The sequence below is a fragment of the Egretta garzetta genome, unplaced genomic scaffold, assembly GCF_000687185.1.
Source record: "Egretta garzetta isolate BGI_Z169 unplaced genomic scaffold, ASM68718v1 scaffold585, whole genome shotgun sequence".
Classification (NCBI taxonomy): Eukaryota; Metazoa; Chordata; class Aves; order Pelecaniformes; family Ardeidae; genus Egretta; species Egretta garzetta.
The window spans coordinates 908,891-928,866 of NW_009259708.1; the positions used below are offsets into that span (position 1 = coordinate 908,891).

Below are 19,976 nucleotides of genomic sequence, written 5' to 3' on the forward strand. Positions count from 1 at the left end.
GAAAACTGCTGCAGAGCTGTTTGGACCATGGTGCCCAGCTTTGCACATGATTCATCATAGCCAGCCTTCTGCTGGGATGCATGCAATCCAAGTTGGTCTGGGGTTTTAAAAGCATGGGAAAACTCAGATCAATCCAACACTGTCAAGCCAATTCTGTCTGTGATGAGTAGCTACGCAGGTACAAACCCTTCTGTGTTGGGCTTATGGTTGAGCCTGAGCAAGTAAGAGTTTTCAGGGCTGAACCTGTGGACTGGGACCACTGTTAACCTGATGAGAGAAACGTGGCTTGGAAATCCTACTGGAGCTCACCAAGGTCTCAGTATTCATTATCATAAAGTAAAGGGGACTTTGGTCACATGCAAAGTTAAGTGGCAGATGAACTAGTTTTTAAAGGTCTTAGAAGCATGTAGATTCCAAATGTGGACACCTTACATGGTAACCACAAACAGCTCAGGTCTTTTCTGGTTTTCCATAGTGCATCCAGGTTATTCGTCTTTGATGTTTCCAGGATGCTTCAAATGATATCAGCAAGGCTACATGCAGTGCAAAATATTAAGTCGGTTTGCCTTCAACTATGATTAAGTGCTTAAGCCTGTCTGACTTCAAACATAAATGTAAACGTGTGCTTTCTTCATCTGGGACCCTCATTTGTGTACATACATTGCAGAAGATGGGGACCCCTTATTTTAGATTGTATTGAAAATGTTATGGGGCCAAGCGATTGGTTTGACTGTACTTCTATATTTATCATTGGCTGCCCTGACAGAAGAACACAATAAAGAGCATTGGTGCAGTCAGTGGGACTGTGGTACCTCATCTACGTGCCATACCACAGACTAGCTGTTGCATAAGGGGAGAAATAAAGAGGAAACGTAAACTAACTCAGAGCTGAGGAAGAGTTATGATCAGGAGAGAAAAATGAAGCCAGGTAGAGTTCTCTTTGAGCAATGCACTCAGAAGTGCCTGAACTGTCCTAATAGCCCCCTGTGCTGAAACCAAGGGAAAAGCTCAGCAACTTCAAGCTGCTCCTGTGACCCTCAGTGTGATTGTTATTGCTGAGCTCACCGAGGGAAAGACAGGCTGGCACTCTAAAACCCCCAGGCATTCCACCACAGAAAGACCACATGCTCTCTCCCATTTTCAGCCCTCTTCTTATTCTGTTTTGGGTTGTTTGCTTTCTCAGAGGACCCTTCCCTCCCTTTCTCGTTTCCTCTGTGGCTGGGTGCTGAGGAAGCAATGAGCAGTGGGGTTAGGAGAGAAATACAGGGCACAGTTCCAAACCGAAAATGAAACAGGAACAACAGTGGGTAAAAAGCAGTGGATCAAATTATGTATCTGCTATTAGCGGCTGGATAAAGAGTCCTGCAGTTCCAAACACACAAAGGATTATAAATACCCAGAGAAATACTCTGTCTATCACCATAGCTACGTATTTCCAATCATCTTCCACCTGCAAGAGAAGAAAAAATGAAAAGGATAAACTACGTGTAATGTAACATGCAACTGCGAGTTGACACTATGCAGTAGAAATGTCCTTTGTGCTTTTGAATGTGAGGAAGAACATACATGCAGCCAAGAATGTTGCTTGTCATGCTTATAGTTGCTGGAGTTTTCAAGCATCTTTAGAGGGGGCTGATTTTCTAATAGTATTTGCCACTTTCGGCTGAGAACTTTCAACACTGTCCTAGCCTGCTGATTTTTTCTAAATATTCAAGTCTGTTGCCAAGCTATGGCTGTGACACTGACACTAACAAATAGGACCTGATCATGTGGTGGGAGAAGAGTCGGTGGTTTAACAGCAGGCAGAATCACTGTAGCTGCACATCACCGGACCCTGTTAAAGGGTTTATCCTGACAGCCCCCACAAGACAGTTTGCTATTCTGCCCTGATTCGCCATGCTGTCACTCCAGTCAAGCCCCATTGGATCCATGGGGCATTGGATTCCAGCAGGCTGGGGAGCTGGACACATGGACTATAGCAAAGCGAGGGCCCTGATTGAGCAAACCACAAGTGTCATGTGCTGGGCAGGCCACAGTGGATTTTGTGTATCTGAGAGATATACCTTAGAACCACAATTCAGTGAAGTTGCTGTCCTTTTAACTGTACCTACATACAAGGGCCACTGCATCAGAAGAACATTCACTCATATAAAACTAGTCACTGGTTAAGAGCTCTCTGCTGAGGGATCTTCCACTTGTTTTCCCAGTTTCTTGATGTTTTCCTCCAAAAGGCTGATGCTGTACTTCTTGTGAAAGAAAATGCAGCAGGAACTCCAACTGCTGTAAATGTGGCCACAATTTAAAAAGGGATTTTATTTATACAGGGCTAGTGCATGATATCACCCATACAGCTTTGTATGCCTAACTGAAACAGAAGCAGCCTGTGGAATCATTTCCTCGGTGCTTGCCTGAGAACAAACCACTTTTCTTCTCCAAAGAGAGGATTTTCTCAAATGAAAAATCCTGCTTCCCATCCTTACTATGTTTTGAAAGGTAAGATACAGAGCTGCTGACGCACACACCAGACTAAGAATACAATTTCATGTGGCAGGAGAGATTTGCAAAATGCAAATCAGCAAAACTGGCAGTGGAAGACTTATCATGAGCTGTATAATCGAGCTGTATAACCAAGGAAGCATGTTATTTGGACTGCTTCACGCAAAGCCTCTTCTTTTTTGGAGTGCATTGGAGAAATCAGCTGAATATGGTACATGGATATGCTTTATGCAGCTGGTGTGGCAATGAGGGCAGAGCTAAAATGTGGAGGTCAAGCAAAACATGAAGGGCATAGGTACTAAGCAAGGCTCAGCTCAATCCCAATCCTCCTCTGTGCTGTTAGATTCCTGTCTTTCGCTTTGGGCTGGCATGTATTACCCGCTCATTCTATGAATGCAGTTACCAGGCCTTAACTGTAGCCCTTTATTCAGAAAGCTATTGACTTTGCTTTCAGATTAAACTCCTGCAGGACATAAAAAAGGGGGAAAAAAAGTAATTTTTGAGCTGCACAGAAGTTGCATGAGTTTGTGCTGATTTCAACAAAATATTCTCATAGAAAGAATACCTCTCAACATTTTCCTCACAAAGTATTTGTGTTTTTCAATACAAATACAGCAGTATTTAATTTTGAAATGGATTTTGCTGTCATAGAACATCTAAAAAACTTCAAAACCGAAAGAAAATGTTTCATGACATAATGTTTCATTAGGTTCTAAACACTTTTTAAAAGCATCTTGAAGTGTCAGAGGACTCCTATTCCTTGTGAGGCCTGGGCGTTGGGAGATGTCAGATAATCTTCCCTGGAGCTGCTTTTAATTGCTTGTGTTTACACCTGAGGACATGGCCCCAGAATTCTCTAAATTCCAATGTGCATCATTTTCTATGGCAGTAATCCCAGTTAGTATGATAGATTTATAACCTCACACAAGCAAGTCCATTAGTTCAAATGCCAAGCCTCATTTTTAAACCCCACTCTTTTTTTTTTTTTTTTAATCTGTCTTTATTCATCTGTTGTCTGTTTTTATTCAGCTGTCTTCCCCCAAAACTCAACTTTTATTTCAACGTTTGTTTGTCATGGCTGAAAATACTGTATTGCTGAAGCCACAAATAGTCAAATCACTGTAAAAAAATCAGAACACACCAGACTGAAATGAAGTACAGACAACAGCATTCTGAAAGGAATATCTTTACCAGATTGTTGGCTGAGAATAGTTCTTCTCCAGATCAACTACTGCGCTGTTAGGCAAGCCTTGCTCTTTAAAAAGCAGTTCCAAAATTTGCTTCTTCCATTACTAATATAGAAAAGCACCCTACTTGGCAAATAGCATGCCTAGTATTGAGATGTCACTGCTTACCAGGGCTGAGCAGTTGGTGAGCAGTGGAAGAGGGTTGCTTTGGAGGTTCTACAGAAGTAGGGTTGGAAGAGAGCTTGGTAGGTCACATCTTGTTTATCCCCTGCCCCATGGCAGGATCAGTTCTCCCTGAACCACTGCTGATCTAAGTTCATTCCTCATGGCCGCAACAGGCTGATGCTCCTTTTCCATTGAAGGGTGAGCCTCACAGCTAATCTAAAACTGTCTCGCTGCTTGAATTATCCGTTGGGGATAGAGGAAGAACAGATGAGATCACTTTTCCTGTTCCATCCCCAATGGATGATTTGCCTCCTCCCTTTTTGCAGGAAACTTTGACCCAGTCACAGGTCTCAAAATTTTCTTCTCTAGCCCCAACAACTCCAGTTCCTCTGAGCTGACCTCCTAGATCATGTTTTCACTTGCTGGAAGAGTGGCCCCATGCCCAGCTGGGTGGTTATGTCCCTTACCTCTTTGGTTTCATTTTGAGACCTCATGTTCTCTGCGATGAACTGAACGCTGCTAATGACATCCTTCACTTCTGGGGAGTACTCCATATGCTCTGCCATCCATTTCAGTGACTGATGGCTCAGTGGTCTTCTTTTGGTGGTAGTGAGTTCAGCTGCCTTATCACAGTGGCTGCATCGCTGTTCCTTATGTAATTTGGTGTCTTTGTGTTTGCTGTGCTTTGATTTGCTTGGCTTAATGGCTGATTCTTTCTTGTTTTTTCTGGATATGTTTTTTTTCTGCTGTTCTAGGGGCCTCTGCATCAACAGGACTTTGGGGAGCAGTCTAAGAAAGACGGTTTTTACCCATTTGGGCATTGTGTGTGTGGTTGGAGTCCTGTAATGTATATTCAGGACAAACACTGTGATGACAATTGAGAGAGTCACAAATATCATAGTGAAGAGTAAATATTCACCTACAAGGGGAATTACTAAAGAGGTGGATGGGATTGTTTCTGTGATCACCAGTAAAAATACAGTCAAAGAAAGGAGCACAGAGATGCAAAGAGTGACTTTCTCACCACAGTCAGATGGCAGGTAAAAAACTAACACAGTCAGGAATGAGATGAAGAGACAGGGAATGATCAGATTTATGGTGTAAAACATTGGCAACCTTCGAATATAAAAGGAATATGTTATGTCTGTGTAGATTTCTTCACAGCAGTTATATTTTATATCATGTTTGTAGCCAGAAGCATCAACTATTTCCCATTCACTATTTTCCCAAAAGTCATTCATATCTACTTTGGATCCAATGATCAGAAGATCAATTTTGGCTTTGTCATAGGTCCATGAGCCAAATTTCAGTGAACAGTTCTGATGATCAAATGGGAAAAAGGTAATATCCATAGGACAGGAGCTTTTAAAAATAGCTGGTGGGGTCCAGGTGATCATTCCGTCATAGCGAAGGAGGGCTTTGGTCTTGCCTTCAACTTGAAAATCTCCCACAGCACTAGAAAGACAAATGAGGCAAAGAAAAGAAAATTAATATGGAAGTAAATTGTCTTTCATGCACACTGCAAGAGGATACTTTTGAGAGAAAAGGTAAAATGGAAAAGTGTTCATCATACTTATTATATAGGACAATATCTGGTTTCCAAATTTTATCTGCTGGTACCCGAACAAATTCAATGCCATCATATTCTCTGGGATCCCATTGCAATTTGTAGTCATTCCAAATCTGAAAGAAGAATGGGCAACGATTTAAAAACCTTGTACTATCAGTAAATACCTGCTTCTCAGATATTCCTGTAAAACGACAGGCTATGATAAAGCCTGAAAGTGCAGCACGTGTAGAGGGGACTATGGTCCAAAAGACAACAAGGCCATGACCTGCAGAAACACTGGAAATACATGAACATTGCTCATGTTGATTTGCTACTCCCTCCTCTGTGAGGGGATGGGATGCCAATTGTTATGCATTGCTGACATGCTGAGATCTCTCCTCTGTCAGGACAGACCCTTACCTGTGCAAGGTCACCTCCCCACTGCAGAGAGGAAATACAGGCCTTGCTGCTGCTGTCATGAGCGTGCACCCTGCATGTTAAAGGAGGCCAGCATCCTAGTGAAAAAGGAGGTACCTATGCACACTAACAGACAGTTGCTGCCAGGGGACATTATTGGTTCCACAGGGGTGGAAATTACCAAGTCAGGGGCAGCGAGGGATGCCCAGCAGCTGTCTTGCATTGCTGCTCAGAGCCCTATCATGGGCCCATGCTCCATGCTCTTGCAGCCTACCCTGAAAATCCTGATCATAAGTACAGTATCTTTTACTGAAAGCTTTGTGTGGACCACAGTCAGTGCCTGAAGGGAACTGGTTTTGGTGGAAGTTGTCTTGTTTTTCTCAGCAGTTTAAGTCCTCTAAATATCTTTGCCTATGTATAAAAGCTAAAACCATCAGGAAAAATGGAGGCATGTTCTTTTTGCTAATAAATGTTTTGTTTGGAATCTTCAATATGCAGATGACCTAGGACTGCAGAGCTGCATATTTAATCACTCTTTAACGGGTACACCCATCTAGATTTACCCAATAAACCAATGATCATGAGGTTAAAAGAGAACATACAACACAGGAAAGATGGGAGATGTTAACTTCTTGGAAATAAGAATAAAGAAATTACTTTTTCAAATGTGGCTTTGGTTAATGAAGCTTCTCCCTTCAAATACCTTTAAAATCCTTGCTACAAACCAAGCACTTATTCCATAGGTGGAGCTTACAAGGTAACATACATTTCATCGTATCAATGCAAAATGCATGAGAAATGCAATGCAGTCACTTACGTGTCTTAGCCACAAATTTGTTTCCATAATCTGATTGACTTCATCCTAGAAAGAAACACAGGCATGCACATCTTCACTCCATAGATCAGTTACAGTACCCTGAGTTGGCCACAAACTTATTCTGATAAAAATGAAAACTAGAAGTCCACATTAGCTGATATCAGATTTTTTCTGGCTATTTTCAGGGGGCTTACTTATTGTGCACAGTCATGTGCAGTGCAACTGAAAAAATTTTAAAACTCTACTGAAAAATTATGCCCTTTTTGTGGTTTAAGCCAAGCCAGCAACTAAGCACCACACAGCTGCTTGCTCACTCCCCCCTTCCCTGTAGGATGGGGGGGAGAACTGGAAGAGAAAACCCATTGGTTGAGATAAGAACAGTTTAATAATGGAAATAAAACAAAGTAAAATGGTAGTAATAATAATAATACTATAAGTAACAATAATAATACACAAAGCAAGTGATTCACAATGCAATTGCTCACCACCTGCCAACTGATGCCCCAACCTGCATTGCCCAAGCAGTGATTGCAGTCGTGTGTGTGTCCCCAGTCAACTCCCCCTGGGCATGACATCATAGGGTCTGGAATATCCCTTTGGCCAGTTGGGGTCAGCCGTCCTGGCTGTGCCCCCTCCTAGCTTCTTGTGCCCCTGGCAGAGCAGGGAAGCTGAAAAGGTCCTTGGCTCATGTAACTTAGCAACGACTAAAACATTGGTGTGTTATCAACATTATTCTAGTACTAAATTAAAAACACAGCGCTATGCCAGCTATTAGGAAGAAAATTAACTCTGTCCCAGCCGAAACCAGGACAGCCCCACAAATATCAGACATACAAAGAGCTACATTGTTTTGCCAGGGGCCCAAGTACCCGGAGAACACAAAACCTACAATTGCTCTGACGAGTACTAGAGGAATAAGGCTCTGCTCGTGGCTATGTGTTTTGTTGGATTCATTGTTTAAAAAGCTCAGTTTACATAGTACAGTACTGGTCAAGATTCAAGGAAAATGGCATCTGTGCCACAGCATTCTTGCATTTCTATGCAAACCTCTAGAGCAGATGCACTCAACCAGCACTAAGTTAAGTCACTGTTGTACTTAGACCTTCTTTTTACAGACAATTATTGCTATTGCCCATCAGTGATGAATCAGGAAGGTGCTACAAGAGACACACAAAAAAGAAATTGGATCCTGTTCTAATGAGCCTTCAGCCTAAAAGTATTCAGAAATACTTGTATTACATATATTTACGAATGCAGGCTGAATTTCACTATGAAAATATCTGCAAGAATATTGTTTTGGGTAGTTCTTAGTTTTTAAGCATGCGGACTCAAAAAATGTAAGATATTTACAAGTGGAAATTGTAGATGAATTTTCAACATTGTGTACTGAAGATTAAGCACAAAGATAATTCTGAAAGGCCTGTAGGGTTCCTGTCTATGGGTTAAACTATCTAAGTTCTTGTAAAAATCATGACTCCTCTTTGAGAAAACCCAACTGATTTACTTATGGTGTTCCTTTTTTCCTACAAAGGCAGCACTGGGAGCCAGGGACTGCAATGTGAGACAGAACTGCTGAAATCTGCCAAGCTACCTATAACACAGAAACAGAATACTTTGACAAAGGATCTCCAAAAGGTGGCAATTGCCTTCACCATGAGGACTTGCAATGCCTTCATTTATATTCTCAGATAACTTATCTCCCTGGCTGCTGTTGAATGTTGCTCCTCACTGTTTGCCTGTCATCTCATTATGGGCTCAACTAGGTACCTCAGAATCAAAACTTAGCCTCTGTTCTGTGGCTAGTTTGCTTCACAGAGCACCCTTCAGCAAGGGTTGCAGTCAGGTTTTCCTTCTTCCACAGTCCCTCTGCCCTGCCCAGCACGTCTGCCACCTCAGACACACTCACCCTGTATACAGTGCACCCCAGAACACACCACATTCAACCCCAGCTCCATGCTTTAAAACACCACTTTGCAGGCTGCACATCTCATATGTTATTTTGAAACAAACAGTCTGAAAAAGCATGCAAAAAAAAGGATGACTTTATCCCTCAGGACCACTAGGAAATTACACTGGCCCCACAGGAGAATTAGGCCACATGCTACACAACATGGACGCAACCAGGTGTCTCTGGAGTGGGCTAGCCCTCTCCACAAGTGGACCAGAATATTTGGTACTGCTGCTCTGAGTGCCAGAGGTTGCTGCCCAGTGCGGAGGGATTTGACGCTACAGAGTAAGCAAATGAATCTGTGTAGTTCAAACCACTCTCCTGAGCAACTCGGATGACAGGGAGAACAGCAAAGGTCTCAGCATGTACATGTATGCACACATGATGATGTCAGCTATGAGAGTTTCAGGTGCTACCACCACAATTACATTGTCTGTTTTAGCAATTTGTGTGTGGTTGCAACCATCCCCAAGTCTCAGCAGTATTCTGTAATGAGTCTTACCACATTTGTCAGCTGGGTAATGGCCACTTCAAAGTACACTGTGACAGGATCAGACACATTTTCCACTGGCCTGATGAACTGGTTGTACTGGGAGAAGAGTTTGTGGAATAACCGTTCCTCTGATTCGCAGCCTGTGGTATCTGCATTGGTAAAGATAAAGAACAGCTATGTCAAAGGTAAGGAAGAGGGAAAGAAGGCACTGGATAACATGCTAGTCCGTGCTGTATTTCTGAATCCTGTGCTTGCAACTGTGTACCAAGACACAGGAGCACAGAGAGAAGAGGGCTGCCGGTAGCCAGCTGTCAGCTGAAAGCCTTCTCCTGCAGGACGTTGCCCACTGCTCCCTGTCTCCTCAAAGTGTAAGGTAATGGCCTGAATGGAAATGTCTCCTAGGCTCGATCTAGCCTGTGGGCCTCCATTTGGCCCACCCTGATATCAAACCAAAGTAGAATAAGGTGATGTGAAGCAGAAAAAGTAGAAATGTGGTAGATGTCATCTGCGGGAGTTTTTATGGTAAAGCTGAGAGTTTATGAAAAGCATAGCTACTTACTCAGAAATTAAAAGCTTGAGGCTGCAACTACTGGATCAAAATCTATGTCAGGGACTCTGACCAGGTGATTATAATGATGCGTCCTAGTCTTAAAAACTATGACTACATTTTATCCTCCTGTTTGCTATTCCAGCTCTTTAGATAGATAGCACAAATTTTTGCTCTAAAGGAAGTTCAATTATTAAGTTCTATGAGAAAAAAAAGCAGAAATATTAACATTTCTTATTGAATAGCATGCATCTTTGTAATACAGAGCCATTCTTTGGGAACAAGCAGATCATAGCTGTAGCCCCCAGTCAATGCAGGACAGACCGAATGGCTTAGCAGCAATAAGGTAATTGCACTGAACTGCCTCACTGCAGAGTCAGAAGAATGCTCTTAATCTGTTACGCACAGCCAAAACCTGAAATAGTCATTTTCAGGGTGCTAAAGGCTACAGACTTTGATTTCAAGAGGAAAGATTAAATGATGGGGACTCTGGAGACATCAGCTCAGACAAATACTTTTCTGGAATAACTTTGCTGCTTCAGTGCACTACTATAACTCAGCACTTAAATTCAAAATACTTTATAAGGCAAAGACTTGGTTCTTGCTCCTCATATTGAGCAGAGCCATGTTATTAAAGCTATACAATGATGCCAAATGTATTACCGATACAACTGAGGAAAACTTTTTCAGATACTTGATCGTAATTTTTTGCGTTAGTCCCAGACTCCACTATAACACATCAGGAAAGAAATCATGATAAGCCTTTCTGACTGCAAATATTAAACACAGAAGGGGTTTGTGCCAGGCAGCACGGTCTCTGGCACAGCATGGGACGTAAATTTGCAATTTACATTTCCTTCAGTGAACACAAGGGCCTGTGGTTGCACAGATGTCCTACAGGGAGATGCTTAGTTTCAGCACACTGTGCTGTTTCATGCTTAGGCCATCCTTCCCCTGTTTATGAAAAAAGTGACATTCCTGCCTCTAAGGTGATACACAGCATGCTCAGATTCAGGATATTATCACAGCTAAAAGATGAAATGTTGGTTACTGGTGACTTACATGTATGGAAAGAAAATTCTAGTAAAACGCCATGACTTGATGTTTTGTTCATCCTTTTAGCATCATCCAGAGAAGATACATGAATGTCTGTAAAGTCTGGATGTTTGTATATCATGTATTGTGCCATTCAAAAAGCACATTGTCATTTCCTTTTCAGATTTCCTCCTCATCATCCATTGCACTGTGACTAGAAGTACCCTACTGTGGGGACATGAGTTTTTTACCAAAGTCTCATGACTAAAGCCGGTGAGTCTAAAATCATGTTTCATTTGAAATGTCACTACTGGCTTCTTAACAGACACACGCTTTAAAATAAAGTAACAGAAACAGACACGTATTTAGGCCTTTCACTTTTATACTTCAGTTACAGATTCTCATCCCACTGGTGCTGCTCTAAGATAATGCCTTACTCCTTGCTAGCACAAGCACTGTAATTCATACATGCGTTGGTCATCAGCAGAAGTGAGACTTTCAAAAACGACGCAGTGTCTTAATTTCCACCTGCATGGAAATCACTCCAGCATATTTAACCATAGATCACAAACAACAGTGAACAAAAATATATCAAGTTCTCACTTTTGAAGGTGTGAGTACCGAACGTGCACATCTTTAGCCTGCATTATTCAAGCAGTTGCAAAATTCAAGCACCAAATGAAATCACTAGAACTCCTTTTTAATTTTCATTCTTTGCTAGAAACAGTTCCTCAATTAGTTATCAAGCCAAAATGAAGAGTTTTATGTGTGAAAACTAGTACTGCTTTAAGCTCTCTTAAAATACTGTTGAAATGTTACAGATTCCAGGTTAGAAATAGCTGGTAGAAGCTTTACATTGAATTCATTCCAGGAAAACAGAAGCAGAGACAGTGACGAGGAAATATTTTAGAGACTAGCATCAAAGAGAGCCTACCTTTAATCAAGGATGTGAACACGAATGCCCACAGACAGAAAGCAGGGTAACACCAACATAGCCACCTCTCAGGATGCATTGCTTGCAGCAGAATAGAGCTTCCTTTTGAGAAGAGAGGTTTGGGGGAAGAAACAGAAGGCAGGGAGACATACAAGCCCCCTGGACGGCAAGTAGGCGGTACAAAGATGGATTTCAGTTTTGCATTTGCAGCAAACTCTGCAGTCTGCTGAGCAGAGCAAAGACTTGCAGAGTTGCTTCCACTATCACCAGGCGAGGATTGCTTACGCTGTGCAGAGAGAAGGGAGCCAGGCAGCATCCTATCAGGTGACTTTTCGCGTTTCCAGTCACCCGCACCCTTGCCTCTGGGGGAATGTGTACGAGTGCAGGAGAAAGAGGGAAGGCAAGACACAGGGCAGCCAGCGTGGAGCAGGGGGAGGAATTCACTCAGCCTTCCACCCACTGATTCCAGAACACTCACCCAAAAGCAGCTGCTTTAGCTGTTGCCTGGTGCTCACCTGAGCCAGTCCCTCCAAATATGCAGAGATCAAACAACTTCAGTTTCTTGGCTGAGGACTAACTCTGCAGCAGGACAAATGGATGCTTTATATGGTTTTTACACTTCTACCAGAAACTGAACCTTGAAATAAGCATGGCATCATGTAAGAGTATTGCTTGACAGTATTCTGAGTGAGTAAATCTAAGGCAAGTAGATTTGTTATTGCCATCTGACAAGAACAACTAAGCATGCTAAGTTCTTTCCTACAGACAAGTCAGTTCGCAACATCAATTTTTCTATCTTCTTTTTTCGTGTGTGTGCAGTGATTCCTGCACCAGTATCCTGCTAGTGTGGAAACAGACCAGTACAATAAAGGAAAAACATCAGGTGCTGTTAGAGAAGAACCTAACAAGCCAAGTTCACTGGGAGAGAGTATTACTTTTAATCACAGAAGTTAAAAAAACGGAGATTATGATCCTGTAGAGATTAATGTGTGTTCACTCCTCAAGTGTTCAGTATGCATGTCCTTGCAACAGGAATTCCTGAATAGAATCCGTAGGCAAAAGGTCTGAGAAACTGAGGGCCTGGCTGAACTGCAGAGGGGTGGAAGGCACCACAGGTTACTGAGTGCCATCCAGCCTCCCAGAGAGCAGTTCGGACAGGGAATCTCCTTTATGTATGCTCAATCCAGCATGAACAAGTCTGAGTGAGTGGATGAATGATTTGATCAAAATAGAAATGCCGCTGATTTCCAGGCAGTTACATTGTTGTGTAAGCGTGGAGAGAAGAAGAAAGCCATGAATCCTTCATGCTGTAGAACACAGAGGCAATGCTGCAGCTCAAGATGAGAAAGTGATCGATCTTCTACACAAGTTGTTAAAACATGGGTAGAAGGGAAGAGGTCTGACTAGAAGAAAGATACTTAGGAGTGAGTTGCCTGCATAGAGAAGATATCTGAAGTGGACAAAGTTGCCCACAGCAAGTTTTGAGGGATGAAAAGGCAGTCTTGCAGGATTACTGACAGAAGCCCTACTCCAGAGCTCACTGGAGCCAGGGAGCCTTGAGTGGAGAGATGAGAAAACAAAAAAAAGCAAACCACAGGAGTTTTGGGGGGCTGAGAGTCATCTTGCGCTCTCAAAAGCGGCAGTAAACTAAACATGGTTATAAGTGTAGACCAGAAGGCATGGCTATGAGGCATCTCCAAGCTGAAATTACATATAAATTCTTCTTACAAATGATTTTAAGATGAAAATGTGGGTTTCAGCATAATGATTTTTCTTAAAAATTTCCATTTTACCAACATTTTACAAGGAAAAAAAGTAAAAACCACAAAAACCATTTTGCTTTGTGTCTGCTTTTCCCAAGTTGCAATGTTTGCTAGAATGATGTTAACAGTCCAGGTCCATCACCTTGCAGTTCCCTCACCTTATTCAATGAAGCTCATACTTCTCCTTGAATATACGCTGCCCATGGTGCACTGTGGCTAGCAGAATTACGCAGGCATGCAGCATCGCAGGATACCTGTGGCTGTCTGTAGTCATGGCATGTGCACTCCTGCTAAATTCCAGTGCTTGTAGAAAGATGACATATGATAACATAGTCAGATGCAATTTGAAAACAAACTGTCCCCAAGTTACAATGTTTTGACGTTTTCAACTTTTTTATTCTTCCACAAAACTGACAGCCAGGGAATTGGGTGTGAGAATTTAACATACCTGCAGGGGCGCATATGGGTTAAACTGAAAGGTCTTCGGAGGTGAGGATAATGAGTGCATTTCCCTTCCAGAGAGCTGGCAAGGTGATCCTTGAGGTCACACTTGAGGCAAAGAGCTGCTTTGTTATGGGGAGGAAGGGGCTGGGGAAGCAGGCTGAGTTAGGAGGCGATACCAATCATTCAGCGAGTGGATGGCAGGAAGGATTGTGCCGTGGCTGCCCTGCTGGTAGGACCCTGCCAGAGTGGGCGCTGCCTTTGCGAAAGGCTGAAGAGGAAGGCAGAGTTCGAACCGGGCCATGGCAAACAGCTGATGAGGCATCCAGATGGGAGAATCCAGAAAGAACAGCTGAGGAACTGCCTCAGCGACAAGGAAGCGTAGCAAAAAATTTGTGAATCATTGCCGCTAGGGAAGGTACCTAATTGAATCTAACATGAACTGGCCAAGGAAAGTGTCAATATGCCAGGCTTAAACAGCAAGCACATACTGACAGGCTTTCTGTCTTCCTTTGTCCTCCTCATGTGGAAGGAAGAGGCTGATTTATTCCCTTCATGTGTGGTTTTACTCTGCAGGGACATACTGACTCAGAGCAAAATCTCTGGCCTTCTTTCTTCAGTTGAGGTGGCTCAGGCAAAAGAGAACAAGCAGCTTGCACGGATGCACAAAATCTGCCCACTATAAAGGTTTCTAGCACATGGATGCACTTCACCCCTGGAGCTTGACGTAAGTTGACTGTGAAAAAAATATCAGGACCCATTTGGAAGGTTGCCTGTGTGCCTTGTAACTCAGGCTGAAGGCACATGCCCTTGTGCTACTGGCAATCCTAATGACAGATCCTGACCTCTGGAGCCAGGCCTAGGTTTGAATGGCTGATTTTTCCCCTCTAGAGCCAAGTAGTTTGCTGCTGGAGAGCCGTATCTGAATTGTTGGTAGGCTTTGACAATGCAATGGGTTCACCTGCAGTGGGGCTGTGACAAACACTTTTTTCCATGGTGAGCCACTCATGCTCTGACCACCTGCTGAAAAGCCACTGAACCCACTGTGGGAATTTGTTTCCCAGGCCTGTCAACTGCTTGCTATCATTAGGTAAGTGAGTTTGCACCCAGGGTCACCTGTTCCCCTTTTCATCACTGGTCCCCCCAGAAGCACTGCAGGGGGATGAGCCGCTTCTCACTGTTTTCTTGCTCAGGGCTACCTGTACCTTTGCTTGTTATGGCTGTGCTGAAATAGCAGTGAAGATGGCTGGGATCTTAGCAGCATTGCGTGTTGTATCTGCTCTGCTACTTACCACTTGTGCAAGCAGACAGTGGTTAAGGAAGCAATCAACTCAGCAGCAGCTCAGTCCTATCTGGATATTCACAGACAGCGCTTCCCTGGGCATGGGACACCTACTACTAATAAAAATTATGCCAGAGGAAGGAAACTGTAATGGGATAGTGAAAGTATCAATCAGATCCCACGATCTTACTGACAGTTCTGTAGTCAACCTTGGATAGCTTGTGCATTAGCTAAGTTAAGGTAAGGGGGGAACTTGGTAAAGCTCATAGACAGAGGGGAGATTTCTGAGAGTGGGAGACACTCTAATTGAGCAGCCAAATGAAGGACAAGCTCTAAAGGCTGGGACGTGAAGCTACATTGCGGGCTCTGAGCGATGAAGCTTGCAGAGGTTGTTGGGACTAGTGCTTTTTCTGTGCCTGTAGTGCATGGACAACTCAGCTGTTTGTGAACACAGACATTTTACCTTAAAGTAGTCTGTTCTGATTGATGGCAGTTGGAGACTCTCACCTTCCAGGGCTTTCAAGCTAAGCTGCCATCCCTTGTCAGGCATAACTCCAGCTGACAGTAGAAATAAAGCAGGCTTTTTAACCATTCAATGCATTGCAGACCTTGGGCAGGGAGACAGAGGCTATCTCTGGGACAACCCCCCAAGAGAAGTGCTCTACCTCAGTGAGCACTGGGCTCGAAGTGGAAATCACCAAGAGGCATTTTTCACACAAGTAGTTGGGCAAAATGGTCACAAAGATTTATGCACTCTGGAGGCAAAACTTCAGAATCTATTAATTGTGTCATCAGAGTCACCCTCACTAACAAGTGTTCATCTATTACTAAGGCAGAGAAAATCACTGCTCCCTAGGTTCTGCTTTCTGACATCATCCAGGAGGTGTTTTGTGTCAGCCGTTTTTCTTGGCTACTCCTGCTTTTTGGTTCTGAACTGTATTCCCCCAGCCCTAACCCCTCTCCCCCAGTTCAGTCGGCAAATGCTTGTCTGATGGGCTTTAGGTGTCAGTTCTGCCTCTCACCTTCCTCAACTTTAAGTCCTTTTAGTGTTCTCCTTCTCACACTATCCCTGTCGCTTCATCATGGCACTGCCCTAATCTCCTGTGTCATCCCTCAGTGATCCAGCCTCTGCCTGCCCCCTCGTACCCACTTTCTTGTCCTCCCTCTCCCCTTCACCTTGCAGCCGCCCACGTTGAAAACACTCCAATTACCACAAAGCCTTCCACTCCCAACCCACTGCTCTCCTCCAAACCTGTTTCCTTCTGTCTTTTTTTCTGCCCTCTCATTTTTTTTTCTCCTCACATCTCCATCTACCCATTGTCTCTTTTCCTCTTGCATCAAGACAAGCATCAAGAGGTGATGAGAGACAGGGGAGAGTGGTGAATTTTCTCCCCCTTCTCTTATTCCTTTTTTTCCTGTTACTTGTTCTTATTCTTTTTCCTCCCTTTACGCCTGCTGCAACCTCTGTCTTTCCAGTCCTCCCTCCTTTTCCTTTTTACCCTGATATCTGAGATGGCTTTGTCTCTCTCTCTGTTTGTGCTCCCCCTTCTCTTCCTCCGTTACTGTTTTGACCTCTGAAGCCTGCTCCACCTGCCATAGCTTAGTGTTCCAATGCTGAAACACACAGCTCAAAGTACAACAGGCTTCCACAGGTGCGGAAGCAGCACCTCCTTGCTCGCACCGAGATGTGCACAAACACCCTCACTCTCGTACAACTCTGAATACATCACGTGGATACATGTGCATAGCCATGCACTTCCACCTGTGTGAAATCTGGCATATCTTCTCCATAAATGCTTGACATGGACATCAAATGGGTGACACCAGCCTGTCAAACCCTGAATTCTTTTCTAGAGACCCAGTACAATTTCCTACAGCTGCACAGAAGCAATAGCAACATAAGCCCTTCTCCACTCCTTTTTTTTTATTCTTCTTCTGTGGTGTCGTGGTTTAACCCAGCGGGCAACTAAGCACCATGCAGCTGCTCACTCCCCCCCCCCTCCCTCAGGGGGATAGGGGAGAGAACTGGGAAGAAAAAAAAAAGGGTAAGAGGCATGGGCTGAGATAGAGACAGTTTAATAAGAGAAAAAGAATAATAAAAGTAATAATGAGAACGGTGAGAGAATATACAGAATATACAAAACAAATTATGCACAATGCAATTGCTCACCACCCACAGACCGATGCCCAGCCCGTCCCAAGCTGCAATCACTCTCCCCCCTGACCAACCAACTAACCCCCCGAGCATGATGTCATATGGTATGGAATAGCTCTTTGGTCAGTTTGGGTTAGCTGTCCTGGCTGTGCTCCCTCCCAGCTTGTTATGCACCTGGCTGAGCAGGAGAAACTCAAAAAGTCCTTGAGTAGTCTGAGCACTACTTGGCAACAACCAAAAACGTCAGTGTGTTATCAACATTCTTGTAGTACTAAATCCAAAACACAGCACTATGCTGGCTACTATGAAGAAAATTAACTCTATCCCAGCTGAAACCAGGACATGTGGGGTGAGAGCCATAGGCAGGTGGAGAAACACAGCTCTTCCCGGCGCACTGAAGCGTTGTAACGCTGCTTGCTCTGACCTTCCGCATGCTGTACCTGCCTTGTCTGTGCTGACTACATCAGGGCAGAAGGTTTCTATTAACCTGTGTTAGCGCTGAGTGCAGTTGGGATCCCCCTGTTTTGTTTGACTCCTGGATATCACTACAATAAACCAGGCTAATAAAGCATTTATCGGAAGAATATCAGGAATCCAGTTTTCACTTCCTTGATGGCAGGCATTCAACTATCACAGAAGCACTTGAAGGACATTACCCTTCGCTTAAGTGTTAGTACAGTCCAGCTTGTCAAGTCTCACACCCTCACACAGCTGGTTCATCTCCTGGGCTCCCTGTAGCAAAGCCCGGATCTCATCTGGGTGTAAGCCCTGGGCTTTGGGCTCTCTCCTGCTCTGGGACCTCACGTGCCAACAGCGTTTGCTCTCTGATCTGTACAGGAGATATGAAGCATGAGTGAAGCTGGACCTTGAGCAGCTAGTGTGCGCAAATGTGCACAGTAATGTGCTCATGCTTCAGGTTCAGGTTCATTAAAGCATTTTTTTGATAGTCAGATTTTAAATGACAGCTGGGAAGAGGCCCTGTAGCTTGCATTGATGAGGGCATTTCCACATGTTGAGCACAGAATTTCGTCAGTTCAGTAGCTTCTTCTGTGATACAGTCCTTTTTCCTCTTTCTTTTGTTTTAAAGAGATTGAACCACAATACCTCTGTCAGACTCCCTCTGCTGCCCCAGTATGAAGTCTGGCATTCAGGCAGTCACTACACACTGAACAGCCAAGTACTAAAGGAACAAGTCCTGTGAGTATGTTTTCAACTTGTAAAATACATGTTTCCACACTTCACTAATGTAAATACCTTGCTCTGGTGCAAACATACTTTTACATTGTAGGGAGGGGTGGATCAGATGTTTCTGTACCTTTTTTGACATCTTTGCCATAGATGCCATTTCTCCTTAATCCCCAAATGAAAATTAGGACATATTTTGAAGCAACTCTGAAGGGAATTTTGAAGCAACTCTGACTGGAGATAGACCAGCAGACAATCTCTTTGTTTATGCACATAGCTGTGATAAAATAAATAATTTGAAGACCACACAAGCTTGAGTAGGATCTCTTGGAAGTCACCTAATTTTACATTGACATCTGCAGCACCTCCAGGGATGCCAGTATAGCCAACATTTTACTTCTAAGAAATTTAGCATCTCATAAGTAGGGAAAAAACCAAATTAAACAGAAGTGTAAGTGGAAATGCTTAAAGGGATGCTGTGACATAATTTCCTGAAATGATGGCTTGTTGGATTCAGTGCGTGTAGGGGGCTCTCCTAACGTCCTCTTCCTGTATTGAGGATAATGGGTATAGTAGAAACATTGTTAGGGAAAATAACATAGCAATGAGTATAATGACTGGAAAGGGTTGGCGATTTGGAATGAAAGGTACAGGGTCAGATTAAGATGGGAATATGACTGCAGTAAAGAATCCCAGACTGAAGGTCTCAAATTTCCTAGCCTAAAAGGGACAAAAGAAAGGAAGACTATTAGAGCATTTAGCACAACAAGGAATATTGCTTGGAAATGGGGAGAAGTATGGTAGCCCTCAAAAAGAATTATTGGAGGACAATCTGGCTTTGTCTGTGTATAGTCATCAAGCCAGATTTCCTCTTCATCTACCTTTCTTTCTTGGAAGAATGAGCTGAAGTTTAGGCTGCTCAAAATGACAATGCAAATTCCCAGTTTTAGCCCTTAGGAGTTCATTAAATAATAGACCATTTCAAGGAGCAGGTAACTCAAGCACCACGTGAACAGAGCCACACAGACGAAGCACACCAAACAGTGCTCTTGCTGATCTTGCTGACAATTCATGAATATGCTCATACACTGGCTGAGTGACTTCACTGAGGCCGTATCCTAGTGGACTGAGATTTCAAACTTAACAAGTATTTTTGAAAATTCATAGGTGTGTTCCAAAGAAAAAATAAAATCCATGGGGAGCTTCATGTCTGGAAACTGGTGTGTGTGTGTGTGTGTGCGCACGTGTGTGTAAAGAGTCCTTAAAATAATTAATGTGCAAAAAATACTAATAATTGAAAAAAATGATCATAGTTATCATGAGGGAAATGGGCTGGTCAGTGAGCTGGCATTGAGGAAAAAAATCTCAGTGGTCACATGAACACCTGGAAGAGATGAAGCACTGAGCAATCATGGGAGTCAACAGAAATTGGACAGGAAAATGTGGACTTCAGGGCACTAACCACAAAAGGAGACTCCCTGGACCATCAGGAATATTCACAATCATAATTTCACCTGAAACTAAGCCCCTATTTCCGTTTTTCATCAAATTTCACTGGAAAT

At 43.4% G+C, this 19,976-nt stretch overlaps 1 protein-coding gene across 1 annotated transcript; it reads right to left on the reverse strand.

The window, feature by feature from the left end:
* Positions 1–1,327: 1,327 nt before the first annotated feature.
* CHRNA6 (cholinergic receptor nicotinic alpha 6 subunit) lies at positions 1,328–11,667 on the reverse strand. Its single transcript, XM_009639004.1, has 6 exons — positions 11,589–11,667; positions 9,082–9,221; positions 6,632–6,676; positions 5,422–5,531; positions 4,316–5,303; positions 1,328–1,450 (listed from the first exon to the last, which is right to left on the reverse strand). The coding sequence occupies exons 1-6, from the start codon at positions 11,665–11,667 to the stop codon at positions 1,328–1,330; spliced, it is 1,485 nt and encodes a 494-aa protein (XP_009637299.1).
* Positions 11,668–19,976: the final 8,309 nt, after the last annotated feature.